At 42.8% G+C, this 20,677-nt stretch overlaps 1 protein-coding gene across 1 annotated transcript; it reads left to right on the forward strand.

The window, feature by feature from the left end:
* Window positions 1-228: 228 nt before the first annotated feature.
* SSU72 (SSU72 homolog, RNA polymerase II CTD phosphatase) lies at window positions 229-19,383 on the forward strand. The gene is made up of 5 exons (XM_056508112.1): window positions 229-408; window positions 5,996-6,139; window positions 15,615-15,754; window positions 17,877-17,995; window positions 18,765-19,383. Exons 1-5 carry the CDS (start codon window positions 329-331, stop codon window positions 18,864-18,866), a joined length of 585 nt encoding a protein of 194 aa, XP_056364087.1. The 5' UTR covers window positions 229-328; the 3' UTR covers window positions 18,867-19,383.
* The last annotated feature ends 1,294 nt before the right edge of the window (window positions 19,384-20,677 follow it).

The raw sequence follows: 20,677 nt of genomic DNA on the forward strand, positions 1-20,677 counted from the left end.
TCAAGTCCATGGATAACCATCTGCTCTTGGTCCATAAGGAAATGGCAGAAGCCGGGAAGTCTGGTCTCAGGGATAGGCTGCAATGATCACACAAAGGCAGGAAACCTGATTTTGCAGGATCTGTGAAAGCCTCGCTTTGCAGGCTGTCAGCAGACACAACTTATTTAGAAAGCACAATATTCACACCACGATTCTCCCGGCCCTCCCCTCACGGCCGCCCCGCCCCTGCCCACACGGCCCGTCCCGCCCGCCGCGCTGCCGCCGCCATTTTGTGGAGCCGCGGCGGCCGGCAGGGAAGGGGCCGGCAGGGCAGGAGGGAGTCCCGGCCATGCCGTCCGCGCCGCTCCGCGTGGCCGTGGTGTGCTCCAGCAACCAGAACCGCAGCATGGAGGCGCACAACATCCTCAGGTAACCGCTGCTGCCCCGCTTCGCCCCCGCCGCGGCGCGGCTGTGGGGCCGGCCTTCGGGGCCTGCGCCCGGCCCGCCAGGCCCGTGCTTGCGGGGCAGCGCCCCGCCTTCATCCCGCTGGTACCCGCTTCTCACTCCGCTTCCACCCCGCTTGTACGCTCTTTTTATCCCCCTTTTACCCCCTTTTCAGCCCGTTTTCACCTCGCCTCCTCCGCGCCCCGCTCCGGGCCGCGGTTGGAGTCGCGGCCCTCCCTGACGGAGCTGTGGACTGGGGTTGAGCAGGGCCTGTGTCTCAGCGTGTGGAAGCTTAAATATTCCCCTTTTTTTTTTTTTTTTTTTTTTTTTTTTTTTTTTTTTTTTTTCTTTCCGTCTTTTTGAATGCATATGAAAGGGGCCCACAGGCAAGCCGCGAAGGGAGGACTCTTAAGAGCAAGGAGTAATGGGTACATGGTGAAAGTGGGGGAATTTAGGTTAGATGTTCTGAATAAATTTTTTAGTGTGGTAAAAAGGGTGGTGAGGCGCTGGCACAGGGAGATTGTGGCTGTCCCACCCCTGGAAGTGTCCAAGGCCGGCTTGGACGAGGCTTGGAGCAACCTGGGATGGTGGAAGGTGTCCCTGGCCATGGGTTGGGTTTTAAATTTAACATTCTGTGAAGACTGAGCCACTCTGTGCCCTCAGAGGGAGCCCTTTTCTCTCCCAGGAGAACCAGAACGTTCGGTTCAGAGCCTAAATGTCTTGGAGATTATAAGTGTTAATCTGTTTAGCAATGAAGAGGTGAGAAGGGAGGCTTGGGACAGACTGATGGACAGGAGAGACCTGATCTGCCTGAAATCGTGTCCCTAAACCTTCCCTTTGCACTGTAAAACACGATAAGGATGGTCAGGTTTATTTTATTGAAGTTATGCAAAGAAACGTTCACATCAGAAATACACGCTGATGGCATAGTAGGCAAAAACACAGCATAAGCTGTGTGCTACATGTAAATAAAGATAAAAGCTTTGAAAGGAATAAATAATGGAAGCATTTGGTCTGGCAGCCATCTTACTGTGACAGCATTTCATGCACTTCACGCTCACTCTTGGCATCAGATGGTACCTGTGGCAGTTCTGTGAAAACATGACATTGTTTTTCCTCTAATAATGCTGGAACTGAGTTTTAACTGGAGGCTGAGTATTAAGGACAAAGTAAAATTTACTTCTAATGTCTGGCCTTTTCCTTCCCCTGTGTTTTTTGCAGAAATAAATCACTTCCGGTGTGACTGATGCTTGCCAAATGTGGCAGGGTGGTTTTTTTGGTCTGTTCTCCCCTGTTTGATTTAGAAGTAACAAAATTCTATTTAGGAAATGTTTCATTTATTAACATCTTTTGTAATTAGAGCAACAGTAACGACAGCCCATTTGCCAATAAACTTGGGGAAAATGTCAGTGTTGGCTCGGAGCCAGCCTGCCTCACCAGTTCAGGGTGGAAAGAACACGTGATTAAAAGAGGAAGAAGCTGAGGAATGATGAAACTTTAAGGTATTTTGTTAGTGGGTGACAAGACTTTCAAAGACACAAAAACAAAGCCTGGCCTCCAGCACTCAGCATGTGCTGGTGTATTTTGTGATTAACCACGTTTTAAACACTCTAATTTTCCAACAGCAATCAGGCTGAAGGTGTGTCTGAAGTTTGTAGATAGAGTAAGAGCCATCAGCACTTTGTTGAGCCAAGGAAGCAAAGGGGAGCAGGAAGAGCAGTGCAGAAGGACACAATCCCTCCCTTAGAGCTGTCAGACTGGCTGGGTGTAACCCCTGCCTGGGTCACATCTTACTCACCCTGCAGGATTTGCTTTTGCTCTGCTGGGGTGGGGTGAGAGAGCAGCAGAGCAGGCCTGGGTGCTGTGTAAGCCCTGCACAGCAATAACAAATAACAAAAACAAATCCACCACTCAGCTGCTGGGACAAAAATTAACTCTATCACAGCCAAAACCAGCATGCTCTGTAGGTGACTTTATATTTTATATTTTGCTCTAGAGCAGACTCAAGCTCAGTTCTCCCTCAGAGGAGGAAGGCAGAACAGTAAATCTCTCACAGCCAAACTTTTTTTATGCAGCAACTTCCACATTTCTGTTTGCTTGGTAACACCATGGTGGCTTTGGAAGGAAGTTACAGAGTTCATGTTCTCTGTGTCACTTAGTGGCAATAAAAATTTTTAAAATGCTGATACACACTTCAGCCACATATTCCTTGTTTTAGAATCTAACTTTTAGGAAATTAGGAGTATGAACACAAGATCTTAATGGCAGCAGGGAAATTCAAATATTGCAACCCTTGTAGCAAAATCTTAGTTTTCATATTGATGTTAAGAATTGCAACTCAACATTGAGGTGTGAGAGGATTTAAATTGCACCTGTGCTGTTTCCATAAGTTGTTCCTCACAGCTTCTCTCCTGGCATCATCTGTCAGCACCAAGATGCAGTGAGATATTGACATTGCCTCATTTAAGAAATCCTAAATTAATAACCCCCCCAAGAAGGAGATATTCTCACATTTTTATATTAAAGCACACTTCCATTTGACAGCTTAGTTAATAATAATAATAATAATAATAATAATAATAATAATAATAATAATAATAATAATAATAATAATAATCTAATAGCAAGTTGTATTCAGAATGAGTTAACAATGGTTTGTCCTGCTGTTCAGTAGTGTGGGCTTGTTTTGGGGGCTTTTTTTTTTTAATATTGATTGGGAAGTAGCCTACAAGGGTTGCTGGTTATTTTTCTGCTACCCATTGTAGAAATGAATTTGATAAAATTAGTGATTTGTCCCCTGAACAACTTCACCACTCTCAGTGCAGTGGCACTGCAGGATTTATTGCATTTGCTTTAATATTTAGTAATATTTCCTCCAGCTTTATAAAGAGAGGCTGTGCTGTTATGAAACTACAATAAGCTGAAAAGCAATTTAATAAGAGTGTGTGAGATACCCAAATAACAATGAAATAAAAGAAAGGTGTGGGCAAAAATTCATGTCTCAAGCTGCACAATTATTATTATTATAATTATTATTATTTCTCCTGCCAGTGCCTGGAGCTGAGTGTCCCAGTCTCACACTGTGGTGTCAGTGCAGTTCAGGTTGGTCTTTGGTTTCAGATTTGTTTTCAGTGAGCTCTGAGATCCTTTGAGGGAAGAGCTCAGGGCCACTTGGAGAGCTCTGGGCTGAGAGGTGAGCAAGTGCTGAAAATGAGATGTGGCAGTGACTCACTTTGTCCTTAATACATTGGGAGTTTATCTAGATCAGCCTTAATAGTATTTATAGAAACAACTTCCTGAAATACAGTCATTACCAGTCTGTTAAAGTGTAACCTGCACATTTTCAGAAATCAGTGCTGGAGTAGTCTGTTAGTCTGTCTGACTCTTTACTTTTTATGACAAAGCTCTTTTTTTTTTTTTTTTTTTTTTTTTTTCCCTGGGTAGTTATACCAGGCCAAAACCAAACACTAAATTCCCATTGCCTTTTAGGAATTGTTCATTTTTACAAATGTGCCACATTTCCACAGACACCTCATGATTCACTACACTGGATGTGTCCAGCTGTTTAACAAAAGTTGATAATATTTAATAAAAGCTCCTGACTAATGGCTCTGTGCAGGCATTTTCCCCTCTCTTGTGCCCTAGTTGTTGCAAGAAATGTGTTGAAATGTTTTTAGAATAATTCATTGTACCTGGGGCATAAATAGTGTAAAAATTGGCACTACCACTCACCAAGATACAAAGATGAAATTCCATGTGAGGAACTCATATTCCAGCTGTTCAAGGAAGTAATTTTGGATGGGTCATGGGCCTTGGAGGCACAAATTTTTGATGTGTTGAATGTCAGAAGATTTCAGATTGGCTTTAAATGAGATCATGCAAACTTCAGGGACAGCTACAGCAATTAGAGGTGGAGATTTTAATGTGTGTGATCCAAGCTGACCTGTTTCAGAGAATAATATTAAAGGAAAGAAAATAAAAGTTAGGAGGAAACCAGAGAAGAAAAGATCAAATTGAAACATGAATTTTTTAGCACTGCAATTTCTTCTGTACATATTATGTCTCTCTTCACATCTAGTAGAAGCAGCAGAATCAAAACTTGGATCTGCAAGTATTGCAGGGAAAATAAATGAACAGTGACTCATAACTGCACCAGTTACATGTGATGGAGGGCTGGGAGGGGCAAAGAATTGCACTTTTCTCCACTTGTATCCATTTTCAGTCATCAGTCCTGCAGAAAGAAGCAAAAAATCCTCACTTATTTTGTGTGTTTACAGGAACAGGCACCTATAAATAGTTGCTGAAGGAAAAAGTGAAAGAAAAGAGAAAGGAGGGGCTGTGTTGCAGTGGGAGGAAGTGAAGGAAATAAGTGTTGGTGGTTTCAGAGCTGTGTTTGAGTTGGGGGCAGGAGGTGATCACAGGCTCTGCCCAGAAGTGTTTGGGATCCCTGAGGACACCCTTGGAAGGCAAACAGTTCTAAGTTGGTGTCCTGCTGAGTTTCCTTGGATTGCACACCAGCCAGTCTGGGGCTGACTCTGGCACTGGATCCAGCTCTGCTCGCTCCCCTCAGAGGAAAGCACTGCAAATTTGGGGATGTTTGTGGGTCTGGGGGCACAGGCACTGGGTTGTTCACTTGCTTTTTGTTTAATATTGTTCACTCCATTCAGAGTGAACTCTGCTAAAACCATTCAAGCTGAAAGTGTGAGTCCTTAAAAAACAGATTAAATCCTGGTCTTGCAGTTTCAACTTATGTTGTCATTACAGACCCAAATGTTTCAGCCTTCTGAGTGATAACAACAGTATTTTACTACACAACTTGGTCCATTAGATCACCAAAAAAATATTTTTTGACCTATTATTCAGTAGATTGCCATATTTTTTAATATTACTGAGGGAGATATTGAGGTTTGAGTATTTCATTTAATCAGCAAGAACATTTTGGCATTGCTCCTAAAGACAAGCAGGCTCCTGCCTCTCTATTTATTTTTTTTAAATTAGAACTATTAAACAAGCAGTTGTTCATAAGAATGGAATGAAGTAATCCCTGGTTTAGCCAAGAGTTTTAGAACAGCCAGCAGAACATCTGCCCCACTTGTGTAAAGGTAATTGCACTGTATGGTTTCCAGTGGCAGGCACACAAATGTTTGTCCTGGGCTAATTAAATTACACCAGAGGCAACAAAGAGAGAAGAATAATGCAGTGAGGCCAGCAGGAACTGGAGTATTGATCAGTCTGTACAGTTACTTATTTGTATCAGGAGAAAACCATCCCTGCCTGTGTTACCATGAATACAGAACGTGTTTGTTGCAAATCCAGGTGTCAGAAAGCACAAAAGACATTTCCAAGTAGCTGTGTACATAATTGTCAGGAAATTCCTGTCAAAGAGAGGTGCTTCTCTTGGAGTGGTGGGTGAATTTAGGTTGTAACTGCAAGGAAAATGCACTTTGGGTACTCTTGCAGTTTGGTTGCTGAGAGGTGGTTTTTAAAATCTACTTTTATGTTCTTCACACTTTTAACTTTTCAAGTCCATGCAGTGTAATTGTGCTCTCTCCCCTCCCCTTGTGTCTTTCAGCAAACGAGGATTCAGCGTGCGATCCTTTGGCACAGGGACTCACGTGAAACTGCCAGGACCTGCCCCGGACAAGCCAAATGTTTATGACTTCAAAACAACATATGATCAGATGTACAATGATCTGCTTAGGAAAGACAAAGAACTGTATCCCTGTGGCATGGCCTCTTTAAAAAATCCAGTGTGGTTCATCCTTGAAAGGTGTAATTCATTATTTGGCATTAAGAATCTATAGAGTTGCTTGGCTGGAGAACTTTTAACTGATTTAAGTTTATAGGAGGTTTTTTTTTTTAACAATGGGCCTCTAATGCTCCCTTGTAAATTGTTACCCAGTTGCAATGCACACATTCCAATGCTCTTTTGTAGTGTGTTACCATGTTAGCTCTGAATGAACACATCACTACCCTCAGATTGTCTCCCCTGCACTGTGGATCCTTCTCAGTGCAAAGACTGTCCTGAGTGTGGATTTGGGAAGAGCGACCACCTCGACTTTAATGTTGTATTTAGCTCAGACAAACTGCCAGGTAAGGCTTACAGAATACTTTCTCTGGGAGAGAGGATGCCTTTCATTAAAGAGCTCACCCTTCTCACTGAGGATTTTGTGATATGTGATTTGCTCTGTGCACCAAGGAAGAAATAACCCTGTAGTTTATTCTAAAGGATGGACAGAGGAGGGTCCAATAACATTTAATCCTGGAGAGCAAAGGTGATCAGGGTTAGGCACACTACTAAAAATGTCCCAACTGCAGTGTTTTAAAATACCTATATTTAAAGTTGATTTTGTTTTTTTAAATAAGAAAACCCACAAACAAAACTTGGGGAACTCGTTCTAGATATTTTTTCAACAAGGATCCTTTTTTTAAAAAAGTTCAAATGTAGGCTGTAATCTTAATACATCACATGTGAGTGCTGGTTTCTTTAATTTTTTTTTTATCCCTCTGCCCAAAGAGAAAAGGAAAATCTTGCAAACCCATCTTAATGAGGTATGCCATATCCATATCCTGATTAAAAGACCTGCTTAAAAGAAAATTCCTTGAACTGAGAATTAATTTTAACAAGCACCAATGACTTGAGATTTCCTTTTTGAATTCTTCACTGCTGCTGTGATGAATATGGCAGTACTTAAGAAAAAAAAAACAAAAAAAAGAACAGAAAGCCAACCTGTTCCCCCCTCTCAGCATGTTTTGGAGTCACCATTGTGGTTCTGCTCCATGCTTTGCTGTGTTCCCCAATATATTTGCAGTGTTACAGTTAAACCTTTTCTCAAGATAAAGGAGGTTTAAACAACTGCAGGGGAAATAGGGCAACAGCAGATGCCTCTGTGACTTTGCTTTTTTGATTCTCAGATAATTTAAGGTTTTCAGACTGAAGACTGGCAATACAGAAAGCAACTCCATTTCCAGAAGTGGGTTTTCAGGGTAAAGACTTGAACCAAAACCAGAGCTGCTCTCATCAGCAAGTTGTGGAATAGTTTTTTTTGTGACCCAGGGCCCCAGGGGCTCTCAGTTCTGTTGGGTGAGCATAACTTGAGAGAGGGGCTGGGAATTTCCTGTGGGGTGGGAGGGGCTGCTCTCCTCCTGGGCTTGGAGTGTGCTTGGGGTGGGGGTACAAAAGGAGGGGTGGTTCCATATGATTGAGCTGCTTTTCTGTTTCCCAGCCTTGCTTTCATCATCTGTAGTCTGAAATTTTGAGTCTTGCTGCCAACACTCTGCTTGTTCCCATATTCCAGTGAGGAAACACCTGAGGTTGGAGTGCTCTCCTTGCAGGCACTGTGGACACCAGATCCTCAGTGACATTGTGGCTGTGAGGGAACATCCTCTGCCCAAAGAAACCACCCCAGCTTCAGAAAACAGTGGCCTCAAATAAAAAGGAGCTGCTGCACTGCTGGACCTCACTCAGAGCAAGGTTAAAATTGCATTAGAGAAGAGATGCACTGAACCTCTACTGTTCACTTGTGAAGAGGGGGAGTAACTGTTAAAAACCCACTCTGCAGAGATTAAAAGCACCTTCATTGCAGTTAATTAGTGAAATATAGAGCACAGCCTCTCATACCTTGAAGGCATATGTTGAATTTTAGTAGCACAGGAATAGGGGATTAATGGAGCTAGGAATACAGATTTGTTTGAGTAGGTGGTTACAGTAGATCTAAAATGGAAGGACTTCAAAGCCTTTTAAGATGTGGCAGTTAAAACTTAGAGTTAAAATTAGTATCAGCATCTCCCATTGAATTTTTAGAATGTAGCATTTAAATTCCCTGAGGCCCAATCGAGGACTGCCCCAAAACCATTTAACAGTGTTCTGAACATTGATTTTTCAAACATTCCTCTGTTATTTCTAGGATAGCAGTAGAGAATTCTGCTCCTGATCTGAGGAAGACACAGCCATGGGCTGTAGTTCCCATGCACCACCTTGTATTTGCATGTGTAACCCACCTTTCCAACATTAGGATTATTTGTCCTTATCATTACTTGCCCCTTACAACTCTCTGAAGGGATTTGAGGACTTAATTCTAATTCTGTGGTGGTGACCTTAAAGCTGAAACAAAAATAGAGCAAAACTGCTGGTGAGCCTTGCCTTCAAGTGAAGGCAAAAACTAGTCAAGGGTGAAACTTGCTAAACAATTTAAATTTAAACCCAATTTACATCTTCATCAGCTGTTGATGTTGTGCCCAGGGATAGGAGCTGTTCAAAAGGAAATTTGGCCAAAATTCTGCAGGACTTGCTCCTGGGTTCTATATCAATGTGAGTAACTCCAGGGCTGATTGTTTCTTTCCTTTCCTAAACACTGATGTCTGTGACCCTCACATTAAAGATGATTTTCACAGCTAGGGGGTATTTTTAATTAGGATTTCTAGGCAGCCTGCACCTACCCTGCAAGCTTGGCTTCCTGCTCTGTTTCTGACATTTTTTACCTCCTCTTTTAATTTGATCTCCCTAACTTTAGATAAGATTTCAGTTTTAGCTCCTTAGCTCCATGAGGTTATAAAATCGAGGGGAGGGTGGAAAATGTGTCCTGAAGAAGTTCCTAAAGCTGCTTCAGTTAGAAGGAAAATTCCAGAAATGAAGAAGAACTCTGTGCATCTCCCTTGAAGACATTCATTCTTCTCTATCCCCCCCCAAAAAAAGAAAAAAAAATTACAATCTTGGTGATGGGATCTAGCTTTTACTCTGTGAATTCCATATTGAAGTTGGATGCCCATGTGATATCTTATATATAGCTCAGTCTTGAGGAATAATTGACCTAAATTCTACTTCAGGTAAGCTCTTCATGCATGTATTTATCTTATATTTTCATCTAGTTTTTCTTCATGGATTTTGAACTGCTAAGCACTTGTCAGCTTCTCTCCTGAGCTGTCATTCCAGTGTTCAGCAGCAGAGCTGTGTCTCTGGAAGCCACTTTGGAATGTTTCATTTAGATATGTTGAGGGATTTTTTAATATTTTTTGTTGGGTTTGGGTATTTTCTTCTTCTTCTTTTTTTTTTTTTTTTTTTTTTTTTTAAGCCTAACCTTGCAAGAGCTAAAAATAGCTGAAATCATGGCCTGTGTGTCAGTGGCAGAACTTCTTCCCAAAGCAGTGCAGTACAAGTCTCATTTTCTTTCTTACCATGTCTTACAAAGCACTTCAGTGCTCCTAGAAATAGAGAGAAGGGATGAGGATGGAAAGAAGTGCTTAAACTGGATTTAAACAGGCTTCTAAGAGGCACATTTCTGCAAATCAACACACTTCCAGCCACAGGCTGCATTCCAATCCCTTTTTCTCCATGAAGGATTGTAAGAGCAAAATGCTTCACAAAATCTCAGGCCTTTCAAAGGCAGCAAATCTTCAGTTCTTCTGATCACTCTGCCTTTAATCTTGGCTTCATTCACACTAAAAAGGAAATACATCAAGTTATTAAAAATATATGAGCTGGATATATATTATTTAAATATTATTTCCCCTGTGTTTGAGCTTTGGGACGTGGTAGAAACTACAGACTCCAATCTAATAGCAAAATTCTGTTCAGTAATATAAAACAGCCTCTGTCTCTTCTGAGGAGTCTGAAAGGTGAGTCCCAAACAGATGTTCTGAGGAATTCTGAGTGAAGGATCCAGTCTGGGGCTGATGACTTGTAAAATCCATTCAGAGCTGGAGTGGTTTCATTCTTTGGCAGTTTCATTCCAGTTTGAAGGAGTGAACTGACAGTCGATGCTTCTTGCCTTGAAGTTACCTCCCATTAACACAAAACTTCTGTGCCAACATTAAGGATGCTTATACTTGTTTTTTCTTTATTCCAAACCAATTCCCATTTTCATGGTGGCAGCTGTAATTCCTTGAAGTGGCATTGATTGCAAGGCAGGAATGTTTCCTGCAGACCTCATCCAGCCTGGTGCTTTCTTTGCAGGCTCCTGGTGCCAGGTGCCCTGCTAGCTCTGTGATTGTATTTTCAGGTTTCCCAAATGTGCTCAATGAAATGCTTTAATTGATTCAGGGTTTGCAGTGCTTGTGGTTTGTTCTGTCTGAGGTACCTTCAGCTGTGACTGGAAATTCTGAGCTTTAGAGCACAAAGGGTGACAGCAGCAGGAGCCAGTTTGGGAATGGCTGTTCCCTGTTTCCCTGAGCTGTTCCCTGTTTTCCCTGGGCAAGGGGATGATTCATCCTTTCCCATCCCTCTCTCCTCAAAGCACTTCCCCCTTCCCATTCCTACATTTGCTGCTCCTCTCTGGCTGGCACTGCTTCCCAAACCCGAGGGGAGCATCCCCAGGTCCTGTGAGACCCTCCTGAGCCCTCTGTGCTCACCTGCTGCTCCCTGGACTGACTGCAGAGGTGGCATCTCCAGGGCACTCACTGCCAGGTGATCCAAACACTGGATTCCAGCAATCCAAACCAAGCTGCTCTTGAAGTTCACACTTGAATGAAGTGCTCACTCAGCTGCTTGGTGGCATAGTCAGATCCTGCCACATCCTCCACCCATCTTGTCCTTGGTACCCCTGTCATTCTGGTAGTTCCTTCAGTACATCTGTGGCAACCCTTCTCCACCTCTTTGCCATTGCTCCCTCTCTTTTCCCCTCTGGCACCTTGGATCTGTTCATTTTTACCCCAAAATTAGCGTCAGCTGCTCAGCACTGATAAATTCTTGTCTGATACTTAAGCTCAGGGCTAAACTCAAGGGGTTCACTGATGTGTGGGTACCCTCAGCTTTGGGGCTCAGGCACACTTCAGGGAGTGAGCAGGGCTAGCATGTGGTTATTTATATTTATATTCATATTTGGACCAGCTCCTAGGAGCAGTTGGATTTATCTTTGCAGCTTGTGGCTTACAAATGCTGGGTGCTTGTCCTTCACTAGGAAAAGCAGGTTCAGGATTTCTGCAGGTTGTTCATGCTGGCACAAATATTGCAGAAATATCATGGAGCCCAGCTTAGCATCTTCCTTCTCATGTTAGATGGCATATTTTAGAATGCCAGACTGCTTTGGGTTGGAAGGGACCTTAAAGCTCATCCTGTGCCACCCCCTGCTGTGGGCAGGGACATCTTCCACTGTCCCAGGCTGCTCCAAGCCCCATCCAACACGCTGGAACACTTCCAGGACAGCCACAGCTTCTCTGGGCACCCTGTGCCAGGGCCTCCTCACCCTCACAGGAAGGAATTTTTTCCTAATATCCCATCTTCCCCTGCTCTGTTTCCATTTCAATCCAGTAGAATGGTTCAGCATTAATATTTAGTGACCAAGAAAAGACTTGTGAACAAACTCTGGTTTGCTCTGGACTGCACAATTTCAATTCCAAGGGACAGGCATTGTATCAGGAATTTTTACTAATATCCCATCTCACCCTGCTCTTTTTCCATTTAAATCCAATAGAATGGTTCAGTGTTAAGATATTCTCAAGTTAAAGAACAGCAAGAGACTTGTGCACAATCTCTGGTTTGTTCTAAACTGCCCAGTTTCAATTCCAGCATTCCAGGGATTGTGTTCTCTGGTCTGGAGTGAAGGCAGGTCCTGCAGCCATAACCCCTGTGCTTGGGAAGTGGAATTTGTTGTGCCTGTGCCATTTCCAATCTTTCATCCCCTCTAAAAAGCTGATGCTGAAGGTGGAACAAAGTTGGGCAGCCTCACCCCCCCTCACACCTTTGATTTAAGGAAATGTCCAGTTCCTAGACAGAGTGGCAGGCAGGCTTTAGCAAGGTGTTCTGTTATAATGTAGATACTAATAAATAAATAAATAGGGATGATATAGAAAAGACACCTGCAAATGCCATTCATGCTCAGGTGAAAAGCACTGTGCTCTGCTCCTGGCTTTCCCAAAGAAGAAATGCAGAGTTTAAGGATGGTGTCAGCTGCACCAAAGGGAATAATCAGATTTTTTTGAAGATGTAGAAGCTTTTAGTGCCGGCCATTACTTTAAAGATTTTTTTTTTTTTTTTCCTAAAAAGGATGTGTACATTTCAGCAAGTATCATTTCCCCAGTTAGGTTTCATAAATTGGCTTTTATATTTTCAGGAATGGCCTGGGTTGGAAGGGACCTTAAATACATCTCATTCCACCCCTCTCCATGGCAGGGACACCTTGCTCAGAGCTCCATCCAGCCTGGCCTTGGACACTTCAAGGGCAGGGGGATAGGGATGGGAATTTTAAATCTATCTAATTAATTTCTATACCCCAACACTTCCAGCTCAAATCATTTGTGAGCTTCAGCTTCACATGAGAGTTAAAATGAAACTTAGTGAATACTTGGATCAGTAAGATAATTTTTCTTTTATCATACAGGATAGAGACTTGACTCTCTTGGCCATCTCTAGGTTGATGCTTGTGGCTAAAAGTGTTTTTTGGGTCCTGTCAGTGACAAATAATGATAAAGTTTGGAGGGATGATTTCCCAGATGTCTGGAGCAGGGACCCATCAATGGGATGGTAAAAGGCATTTCTGGTGTCCATGGCAGGAATTTTAAATTTGAGTAGCAAAAGCAGTGAAAGCTTTAAGGGTTTAGCTAATCACTTTTTTTTTGCTTTTTAATAAATCTTCATCACTAGTATGGGATATCCTTAGCTAAGAGGAGAGAATGCACAGTCAGGAATAGAAATTCTCCATGAGAATGAGAACAGTGTTGTGCCTGTTGGAAAAACCCAACTTTTGTGCTGCAACATCTCCTTTTTCTATCAAGCCTTTCCATTGCTGACTTGTCCTGCCTAAATCCCATCACACTGTGGATCTGATCAGCACAGTTATTCTAATAAATGTGAAATCTGAATTGGACCCTGTAAAAAAAAAAAAATTATTCTGCCAAGAGTTTGCAGTAGGTGAAGGGAAATGTAGGCAGGTTCTGGTGTCCTGAGCATGGTAGGGCTGTGAAGATGTGACAGCACAAAAAACCAGGGGAAATTTTGAGAATTTGAGTCCTGAAAAGAGAGCAGGGATGCACAGGGCAGGGAGTGTGGAGTTGAAATCTATTGGAAGGAAAGCAGAACCTGACTTACATGATCCAACACCTGCCAGTGTGGTAGAAACCATTCATAAGTTGTAGTATCTGCATTCACCTGAGCTCCCAAAGAGCAAAAAGCTGCATTATTATACCTTGGAATAATAATAATGTGCAGAGCACACCCCCTTCCTCCCTCAAGGGATGTGCTGGCTTTTTCCAGGTGAAAAACATTCCAGGCAACCAAATAGGAAAGCACCATAAATCTTGTCTCAGTCTCCTTTTATAGGCAGATGGACCCTTGGAAAAAAAACCAAAAAAAAACAAACTAGCTGTAAGTTGGCAGCAGAGAGCTGGGCTGTGAAGCAGAAATCTTGTGTGGGTTTGGGAATCTGCGTAATCCTGTCTCCAGGCTCACTCAGGAAAGCGAGGGGACAGATGCCAGCAACATTTTATCCTAGAAAGGGAAAAAAGAGAACCCAAAAAAGTGTGTGGGATGTTGTGGTTTTTTTTTTCCCCCCCTCTTGAACTAGATGATGTAGAAATGAGGAGAGCAGAGCCCGGGAAGGGCTCCCCTCCCAACCGAGCAGAGCGACGCAGGCAGATGTTGGCAGATTCTGGAAATGGCAGATATTTTGGAAATGGTATTTTGAAAATGCAGTCATTTTCCTGCTCTGCAAATAACCACAGGTCTGAGATGGCTCCATCCAAGTGGGGATTTTTTTCCCAAACATGACAAACCCTCAGCAGAGTTCACAGGGGTGCTGCTGTGCAAAAGCTTTGGGCTGTAAAGGACAATTCCTTAATAATATAAGGAGAAACTTTTTGGGAAAGCAGAGTAAAAAAGGCTTGGGAATGATGTGGAGAAAAGAAATGCAGCAGAAGTCAGGCTAATTAACATAATTTAATTGTGATAAACAGCCTATCAGTCAATTTGTGGTGCAGAATTGAAATTCCAAGTAGTTGAAGTGCAGTGATGCAGACACACAGAAGAACTGAATCTATTTTCAACATGAACTAGACTCTTGTAGGTAGAAAGCTGGGTTTAATTTTTAATATAAGTTAAACACTTGAAGGATTTAAAAACTTTGGAGGCTGATTGCTCAAACAGGAGCACCCTGAGCACACAGGTGTATATCTGGGCAGTAGAATTTGAGCTCCTGCTAAAAGGTAGGCAGGAAATTGTTGGTCTTTTGTTACAAAAATAGTAGGAGTGTTTTCTGGAAAGAAATACCTATCTGTCACCTTTTTGGCAAAGAAATAAGCCCAGGTGACCCCTTACAGATTGCTACAAATGATGGAAATTGTTTTATTCTCAGAATTGTTATCTGGAGAAATTACAGGCTGTTACCTTTACTGTTCCATTGTAAAATATATATACTTAGATGGCTAAAAATACAGCTGTGGTAAAGTCAGGAAGAGATGCATCCCTTTCCAAAATTCCCAATTTACCCCTAAAACTTTGCCTTCAGAGGGAGTTTGGTTTTACTCAAGCCAGCAGATTGATGTGACAGTCAAGCCTGGAGTGTTCCCAATGAAACTGCACGTCCCAGAAAGGTGGAAAACAGTGGGATCAGAGAGTCCTGCCTGGAAAGGGGCTCCAGGATGTAAAATCAGAGCCTCTAGGTTACAGCAGCAGTATAAATATAGCTGCCAAGCAGCATCACAGGTTCCTTTCACACAGTGATGAAGCTCTGACAGGCAGAAGTCAGTGTTTTCTTCATTCTTTCCCATTTATGCAGCTCAGGATATTTTTATGGGATGTGCTTCTGTGGTTTCTTTGGCTTCTTCTGGAGTTGCAGTTGCTTAAATCCACATTTCCAGGTGGGACTTTGTGCAGGTGGCACCTGGAGCACCTCGGGGTGGCCTTTGAAGAGCAAAGCCCCTGAAGTGAGGGGCAGGGGCTGAAAGGAATGTAGGACAGACATCCTGCCCACAGAACAGCACAGCCTGGGGTTCCAGGGATTTATGGATATAAAAATAGTTCCCCAAGAAAAGTTCTTCTGAGAGCCTTTTAAAGCTGTGGTGCCAGTGACAGCTCTGTGAAAAGCAGCTGCAGGGTGGGGCTTGCACTCACTTTAGCAATCTCTTTAGTGGTCACTGATTTTTAGATTTGCAAACAGAATATTTTATTTTAAGGATGTATTAATAGTTTACCTTGTGCTGGGTGTTTGCTCAGAAACCATGACTTTCCTTCAAGTAAAGATTCTTAACTCAAGCCACTTCAGATACACACAGAATGGAATTTTACACATGTTGGACAGAAATAAGAGAATCAAGCCACGACCAGAAAGATTCCAGAACTGCAAAGACGTTTTTGATTTGATCCTAACGTGTGAAGAAAGAGTCTATGATCAAGTAGTAGAAGGTAAGGAGCTTGAACTGATAAACCAAATTAACTTTGAGTGGTTTTTCTTTTCCTTCACAAATGTGGAAACCTCTCTGGCTCCTCCAGCTACTGGAACACAAGAGTTTGCAGTTGGTGATGTAGATTTATGCAGCAGAGAAGTGGTGCCTGAGCACTTGTCCCCAAAAGGTGCTGGCAGCTACACAGAGTGTGTGTAAGGAAATTTATAGAAACTCCATGTGTGCTTTGGAAATGCTCATGGATCTCAGAAACAGAGCAAATTGGGATGAGCTGATGGAAAAACAAGTCTGAGCTGTGTTCCTGAAGCTCCTCTCCCTTCCCTGCTGCTTCCTGTGAGCTCCCAGCAGTTCATCCCTGTCCTGGTCTGAAGGACAGGTGTCTGCCAATAAAGGCAGGAGCTTCTCTTTGAAATGGAGAATGTGAATCTCTTCCCTCTACATTAGTATAATTCTGCAATCAAGGGGCTCTCAGGCAAAGAGATGGGAAATAGCAATAACAGTTCTTTACTAGGAAAATTAAAATAGAAATGCAGTATTACACAGAACAATCCCAGCCCTGCCAGAGTCAGAATCCAAGCTGACACCCGTCAGTCAGTCAGGGTGTTGGCACAGTCCCATTCAATGGTGGCTGCATCCTCCTGCAGGGGCAGATGTGGTTCAGCTGGAGCAGTGCTCCTGGAGAAGGTGCAGTTTCCTCTGAAGCTCCAGGGATGATGTGGAAAGGTCTGGCTTTCCTCTGGAATCCAGTGGAAAGAAGGTTCCTTGGTGTCCCAAATGTCAGTTTTTATCTGGGTAGGAAAGGCTTGGCTGCTCCCCTGGCTGGAGCATCTCCCAGTGGGATGATGGAATTTTATCAGTCATGCCCTGGGACTCAGTGGCCATGAACAGGAGATATCTCCTGGAGGGAGGATGGGCTGTGGGAAGATAAAGATGATTGCCCAGCTGGTTTAAAGATAATGTGTGCCAGGAGATCAGGGGCACTGCCCCAGCAGATGGGACAGAATTCACACTTCTGGCCACATCAACCCAACACAATCCCCATGAACACCTCCTGGAGTGTGGTGAGCCCTGCAAATGTGCTGCAGCTCTGCCCTGGAATGAGTCAGAGAGGAGGCAGGAGGATCTCAGTGGGCATCCAGCTCCACATGAGCACAGCACAGAACTCCCTCAGAGCCACAGGGGCCCAGCAGGAGCTCTGCTGATTCCTCAGCTCAGAACTCTGTGTCCCTGCAATTGCTGGGTGCACTTTGTGTGAGGTTTGAGGAGTTTCCTCCACACTCAAACACCAGCCAAGAGAATTGGTGTCACCCACAGAGCTCCAGGGTTGTCACTTGGCCTCTTCAGTGGCCATATCACAATACCAGGACACTTCTGGGCTCTGAATGCTCCAGTGAAGGGTTTGAAATATCCTGAGAGGGCATCTTCAGCCTGGCTCAGGTGGCAAGCAGCTCTCACTCTACTTTTTAGATGGGAGGAAGGGAAGAGCAACCACTTGCACATTTTCCAGCTCTCTACCTTCACAATGCCCTTCACACTTGGCCCAAGTGACTCTGGATGTGAAAGATGATATTTTTTAAGAGATTTGCCAAAATGAAGGTGCAGAGTGGAAGGTTAAAAATGGATGTAGAAGGAATGATACATTAGGGAGGCACAATAGTCACGTGTGCATTTGTAAGAAAAATGTTTTATTGTTTTCACACAGATAAAAAATAGAATTTTCTAATGTGACCATCAGTGCTTAGATTGCAGGAGTTCATCTTGCAGTTTTTTAGAGTGTTGGATGTGTTGGTGCTTTTTTAAAAAATGAGCAGTTAAAACCCTCCAGGTGAGGAAGCTCAAAATCCTTCTTGACTTTTGAAATTCTTGATCTTTAAAGATTGTCAAAGAGGAGCAATAACTTCTTTAAATTGCCATGACTCTTTCACAAATCTGAATTAATGTTACCAAAATCCACCTCTTGCTTTTTGAAATAGAAGGGATTATTAAAGAAATGATAAAAAATACTTCAGAAAATTTGATTGTGACAACACCTCCATATTTTTTTTTTTAATCTTGTTACTACTTTGTGTAAAATATGATTCCATTCCACCCCAAGTTTTGCTGTTGTGTTTTGTTTTGCACAGATTTAAATTCCAGAGAGCAGGAGACGTGTCAGCCAGTGCATGTGATCAATGTGGACATTCAGGACAACCACGAGGAGGCAACACTGGGAGCTTTCCTCATCTGTGAGCTCTGCCAGTGTGTGAGTAAAGAGAAAAATCAGCAAAACTGGGCAGCCTTGGCCCAGCTGCCTGCTCAGGGCTGGCTTTGCTTGCTGCTCTATAAAGCTCCTGCATTTTGCAGTTGTTCAGTAAAATCCATATCAGGATGCAAATTTCTACATTTCCCTTATTTTTGGGGTAAATGGATGAGTTTAACTGAGCTCGTGGTTTGCAGAGTGAACACCCTTCAAACCAGTTGTGATTGGGTGGGATTTAAATGTGATTAAAAAATCCAAATATCCTTAAAAACACCCTGTGTTTTATTGTAGCACACTGAGCTAAAGACTAGAATTAAATGAGCTGCACTCAGTGTGCTGGGAGCAGAGTCCTGTGTTGAGGAGTTCACCATCCCAGGCTGCTTCTGCCTCCAGCCTGTGGGATTTATTCTGGGCTCAAGTCCTTTCCAGATCCAAAAGCCTAAAGAGGGTTCAAGGAGTTGAAGTTTCAGCCATCTGTTCCCTGTGCCTGGAGCTATTCTGGAGCCTCTGGTTGTGATCTGGGGAGGAGGGATGGTGCCTACTCAACAAATTCCTCCTGAAATGCCACTTGGGTGGGCTGGGATCTGCAGAGAAACACCAACCAGAATCTCTGTGCCTTTGGGAATACTGGGAATCTCAAAAAAGTGCAATAAAGCCCTGTTGGTACAGCCGGCCAGACAGATTTCCCAGTAAACCAACAAGCTGGCATTATTGCAGTTTCCTGAACATCAAATCCTCAGAGCTTGCTTGCTCAGACTTTTTTCTCTTCCAGATACAGCACACAGAAGACATGGAAAATGAAATAGATGAGCTGTTACAGGAATTTGAAGAGAAAAGTGGAAGGACTTTTCTTCATACTGTCTGCTTTTATTAAAGCACATCTGTCTCTTAGGCCTTAATCCAGATGAGGGAAGCATGTGTTCAAAGTTCTGATTATACTGTATTTTCCTGGAAAATGAATATTGATCTTTTTTCTGTTTGTTTGTTTGTTTAAAAACTCCTTTTCAGTGTCTTTTTTTTTTTTTTTTTCAGGTATTCTGTCACAGGTAGGCAGAGATACTGGTTGGGCTTGTACATATAAAATGATTAAAAGTATACACAAAGGCCACCTATTTAAAAATTAAAATCAAGTTTTTCTTTAAATCCTACTTTAATTATTACAAGTAGGTTTTTAATTATAAAGAGAATGTTTCTTGAATATAAGTTTATAATGTATTTTTCCAGCTTATGGATTTATTTTATTTCAGTTGTGCTTTTTTTTTTTTTTTTTTTTTTAATTTTAATGTGACAGAATGGCTGAACTCTGTGAGGATGTGAATGGAACAATGAAAAAACTGAGTATCTGTATATTATTAGCTATAAAGTTGGAAGCATCCAATAAAAAATTAAAAAAAAAAAAAACCTGTAAGTTTGTCTGTTTTCAAAATAGAGGCAGAGGAAGTGTGGCTGTTCTTTTTGAGGTAAAACATGAAATATTTGTGTGAGGTGAATGAGACTGTGAGGCTTTAACTGGAGCCCATGGATTTAGGGAACTTGGGGCAAACTCCAGCCAACAGAAATAATTTAAAGGTTTTTTGAGGTTTTTTCTGAATGGAAGCATTTTCCTCCCTTACAGCAAGAGTAAACACAGCTCAAACCCCAGAGCATGGGGGTGTGAATACAAATAAAGCAAAAGCTCAGAATTCTGTCTGCTCAGGCTGATAAAGTGCAAACAAACCAAATTATTGCACTTGCAGAGTGTGACACTGGTAAAGTGGTGTTGCTTTCAGGCAAGAGAAATATTGAAAGTTGTTTTTTTTTAAAGGCACCTGTGAATGATTTGGAGCAAAGCAGGCTCTTCAAAACCTGAGGACAACTTTGTAAACATCACCTTGGGAGTGTTTGTGCTCCTTCTCTCATTCTGTCACTGACAGGAATAATTTAATTTTCCTTAACTTTGTTCTGCACGTGCAGGAATTTGGGTTTTTCATGTTCCCCCAGTGTTGTATTGAGTGAGGGAACACAAAAACCACATCAAAGGGACTCACTTCAGCTTCCACACCTGAAAATTGCCAGTCCACACTGGAAAATGTTTCTTGGCAGCTGCAGATGCTGAGCTCTGAGTCAGGCCCTCAAAGAAACCTTAAACTCTGCACTCCTGGGAGCTGGGCTTGGCTTTGTGGTGAGACTCAGCCCTGAGCCAGCTCCCTCCTGTGCTGGCCACTGTCCAAATGGGTCACTGCATCATCCTTGGGTCCTGGGGCTGTTTGATAACCCAGAATTACCTGTGCTGGGGTGGTTTTATCTGTTAAAAACACTGGAGATCAGGACCAGCAAGGGGATGGCAGCTGGAGCAGCAGTTGTTTCCCAATTGCCTGGTCCTGTCCCAGTTTATTCCTGGAGCCTGTATTTGAAGGATTTCTGCTCCTCCTCATTTGTCTGTCTGATACCATCTCTGTTTCCATGGGGATATTTACAGCCAAAGGAAGGAGATGGTTCTGTAGGAACTGCTTTGCTTGATCCCTTTAAACACAATCCAAGCAAACCCAGGGCTGAGTGTTTGGAGCAGAGTTTTCCTTCCCCAGCACTGAAGCTGCTCAGTGGGGAGGTGAGAATGTTTGGGGAATTGTTTGGAAATGTTTTCTGCTCTCAACTTAATTCATCCTACCCAGAGGTCTTGGTTGTTATTTCATGGAAAAGCAGAAA

Source organism: Oenanthe melanoleuca, chromosome 21 (assembly GCF_029582105.1).
Source record: "Oenanthe melanoleuca isolate GR-GAL-2019-014 chromosome 21, OMel1.0, whole genome shotgun sequence".
In the NCBI taxonomy this organism is placed as follows: Eukaryota; Metazoa; Chordata; class Aves; order Passeriformes; family Muscicapidae; genus Oenanthe; species Oenanthe melanoleuca.

Bases quoted from the DNA above. Each gene is read 5' to 3' on its own strand.
- SSU72 (XM_056508112.1), top strand. From the start codon at position 329: ATGCCGTCCGCGCCGCTCCGCGTGGCCGTGGTGTGCTCCAGCAACCAG. The intron at 409-5,995 runs GTAACCGCTGCT...TGTGTCTTTCAG, and splicing joins GAGGCGCACAACATCCTCAG to CAAACGAGGATTCAGCGTGC. The intron at 17,996-18,764 runs GTGAGTAAAGAG...TTTCTCTTCCAG, and splicing joins TCTGTGAGCTCTGCCAGTGT to ATACAGCACACAGAAGACAT.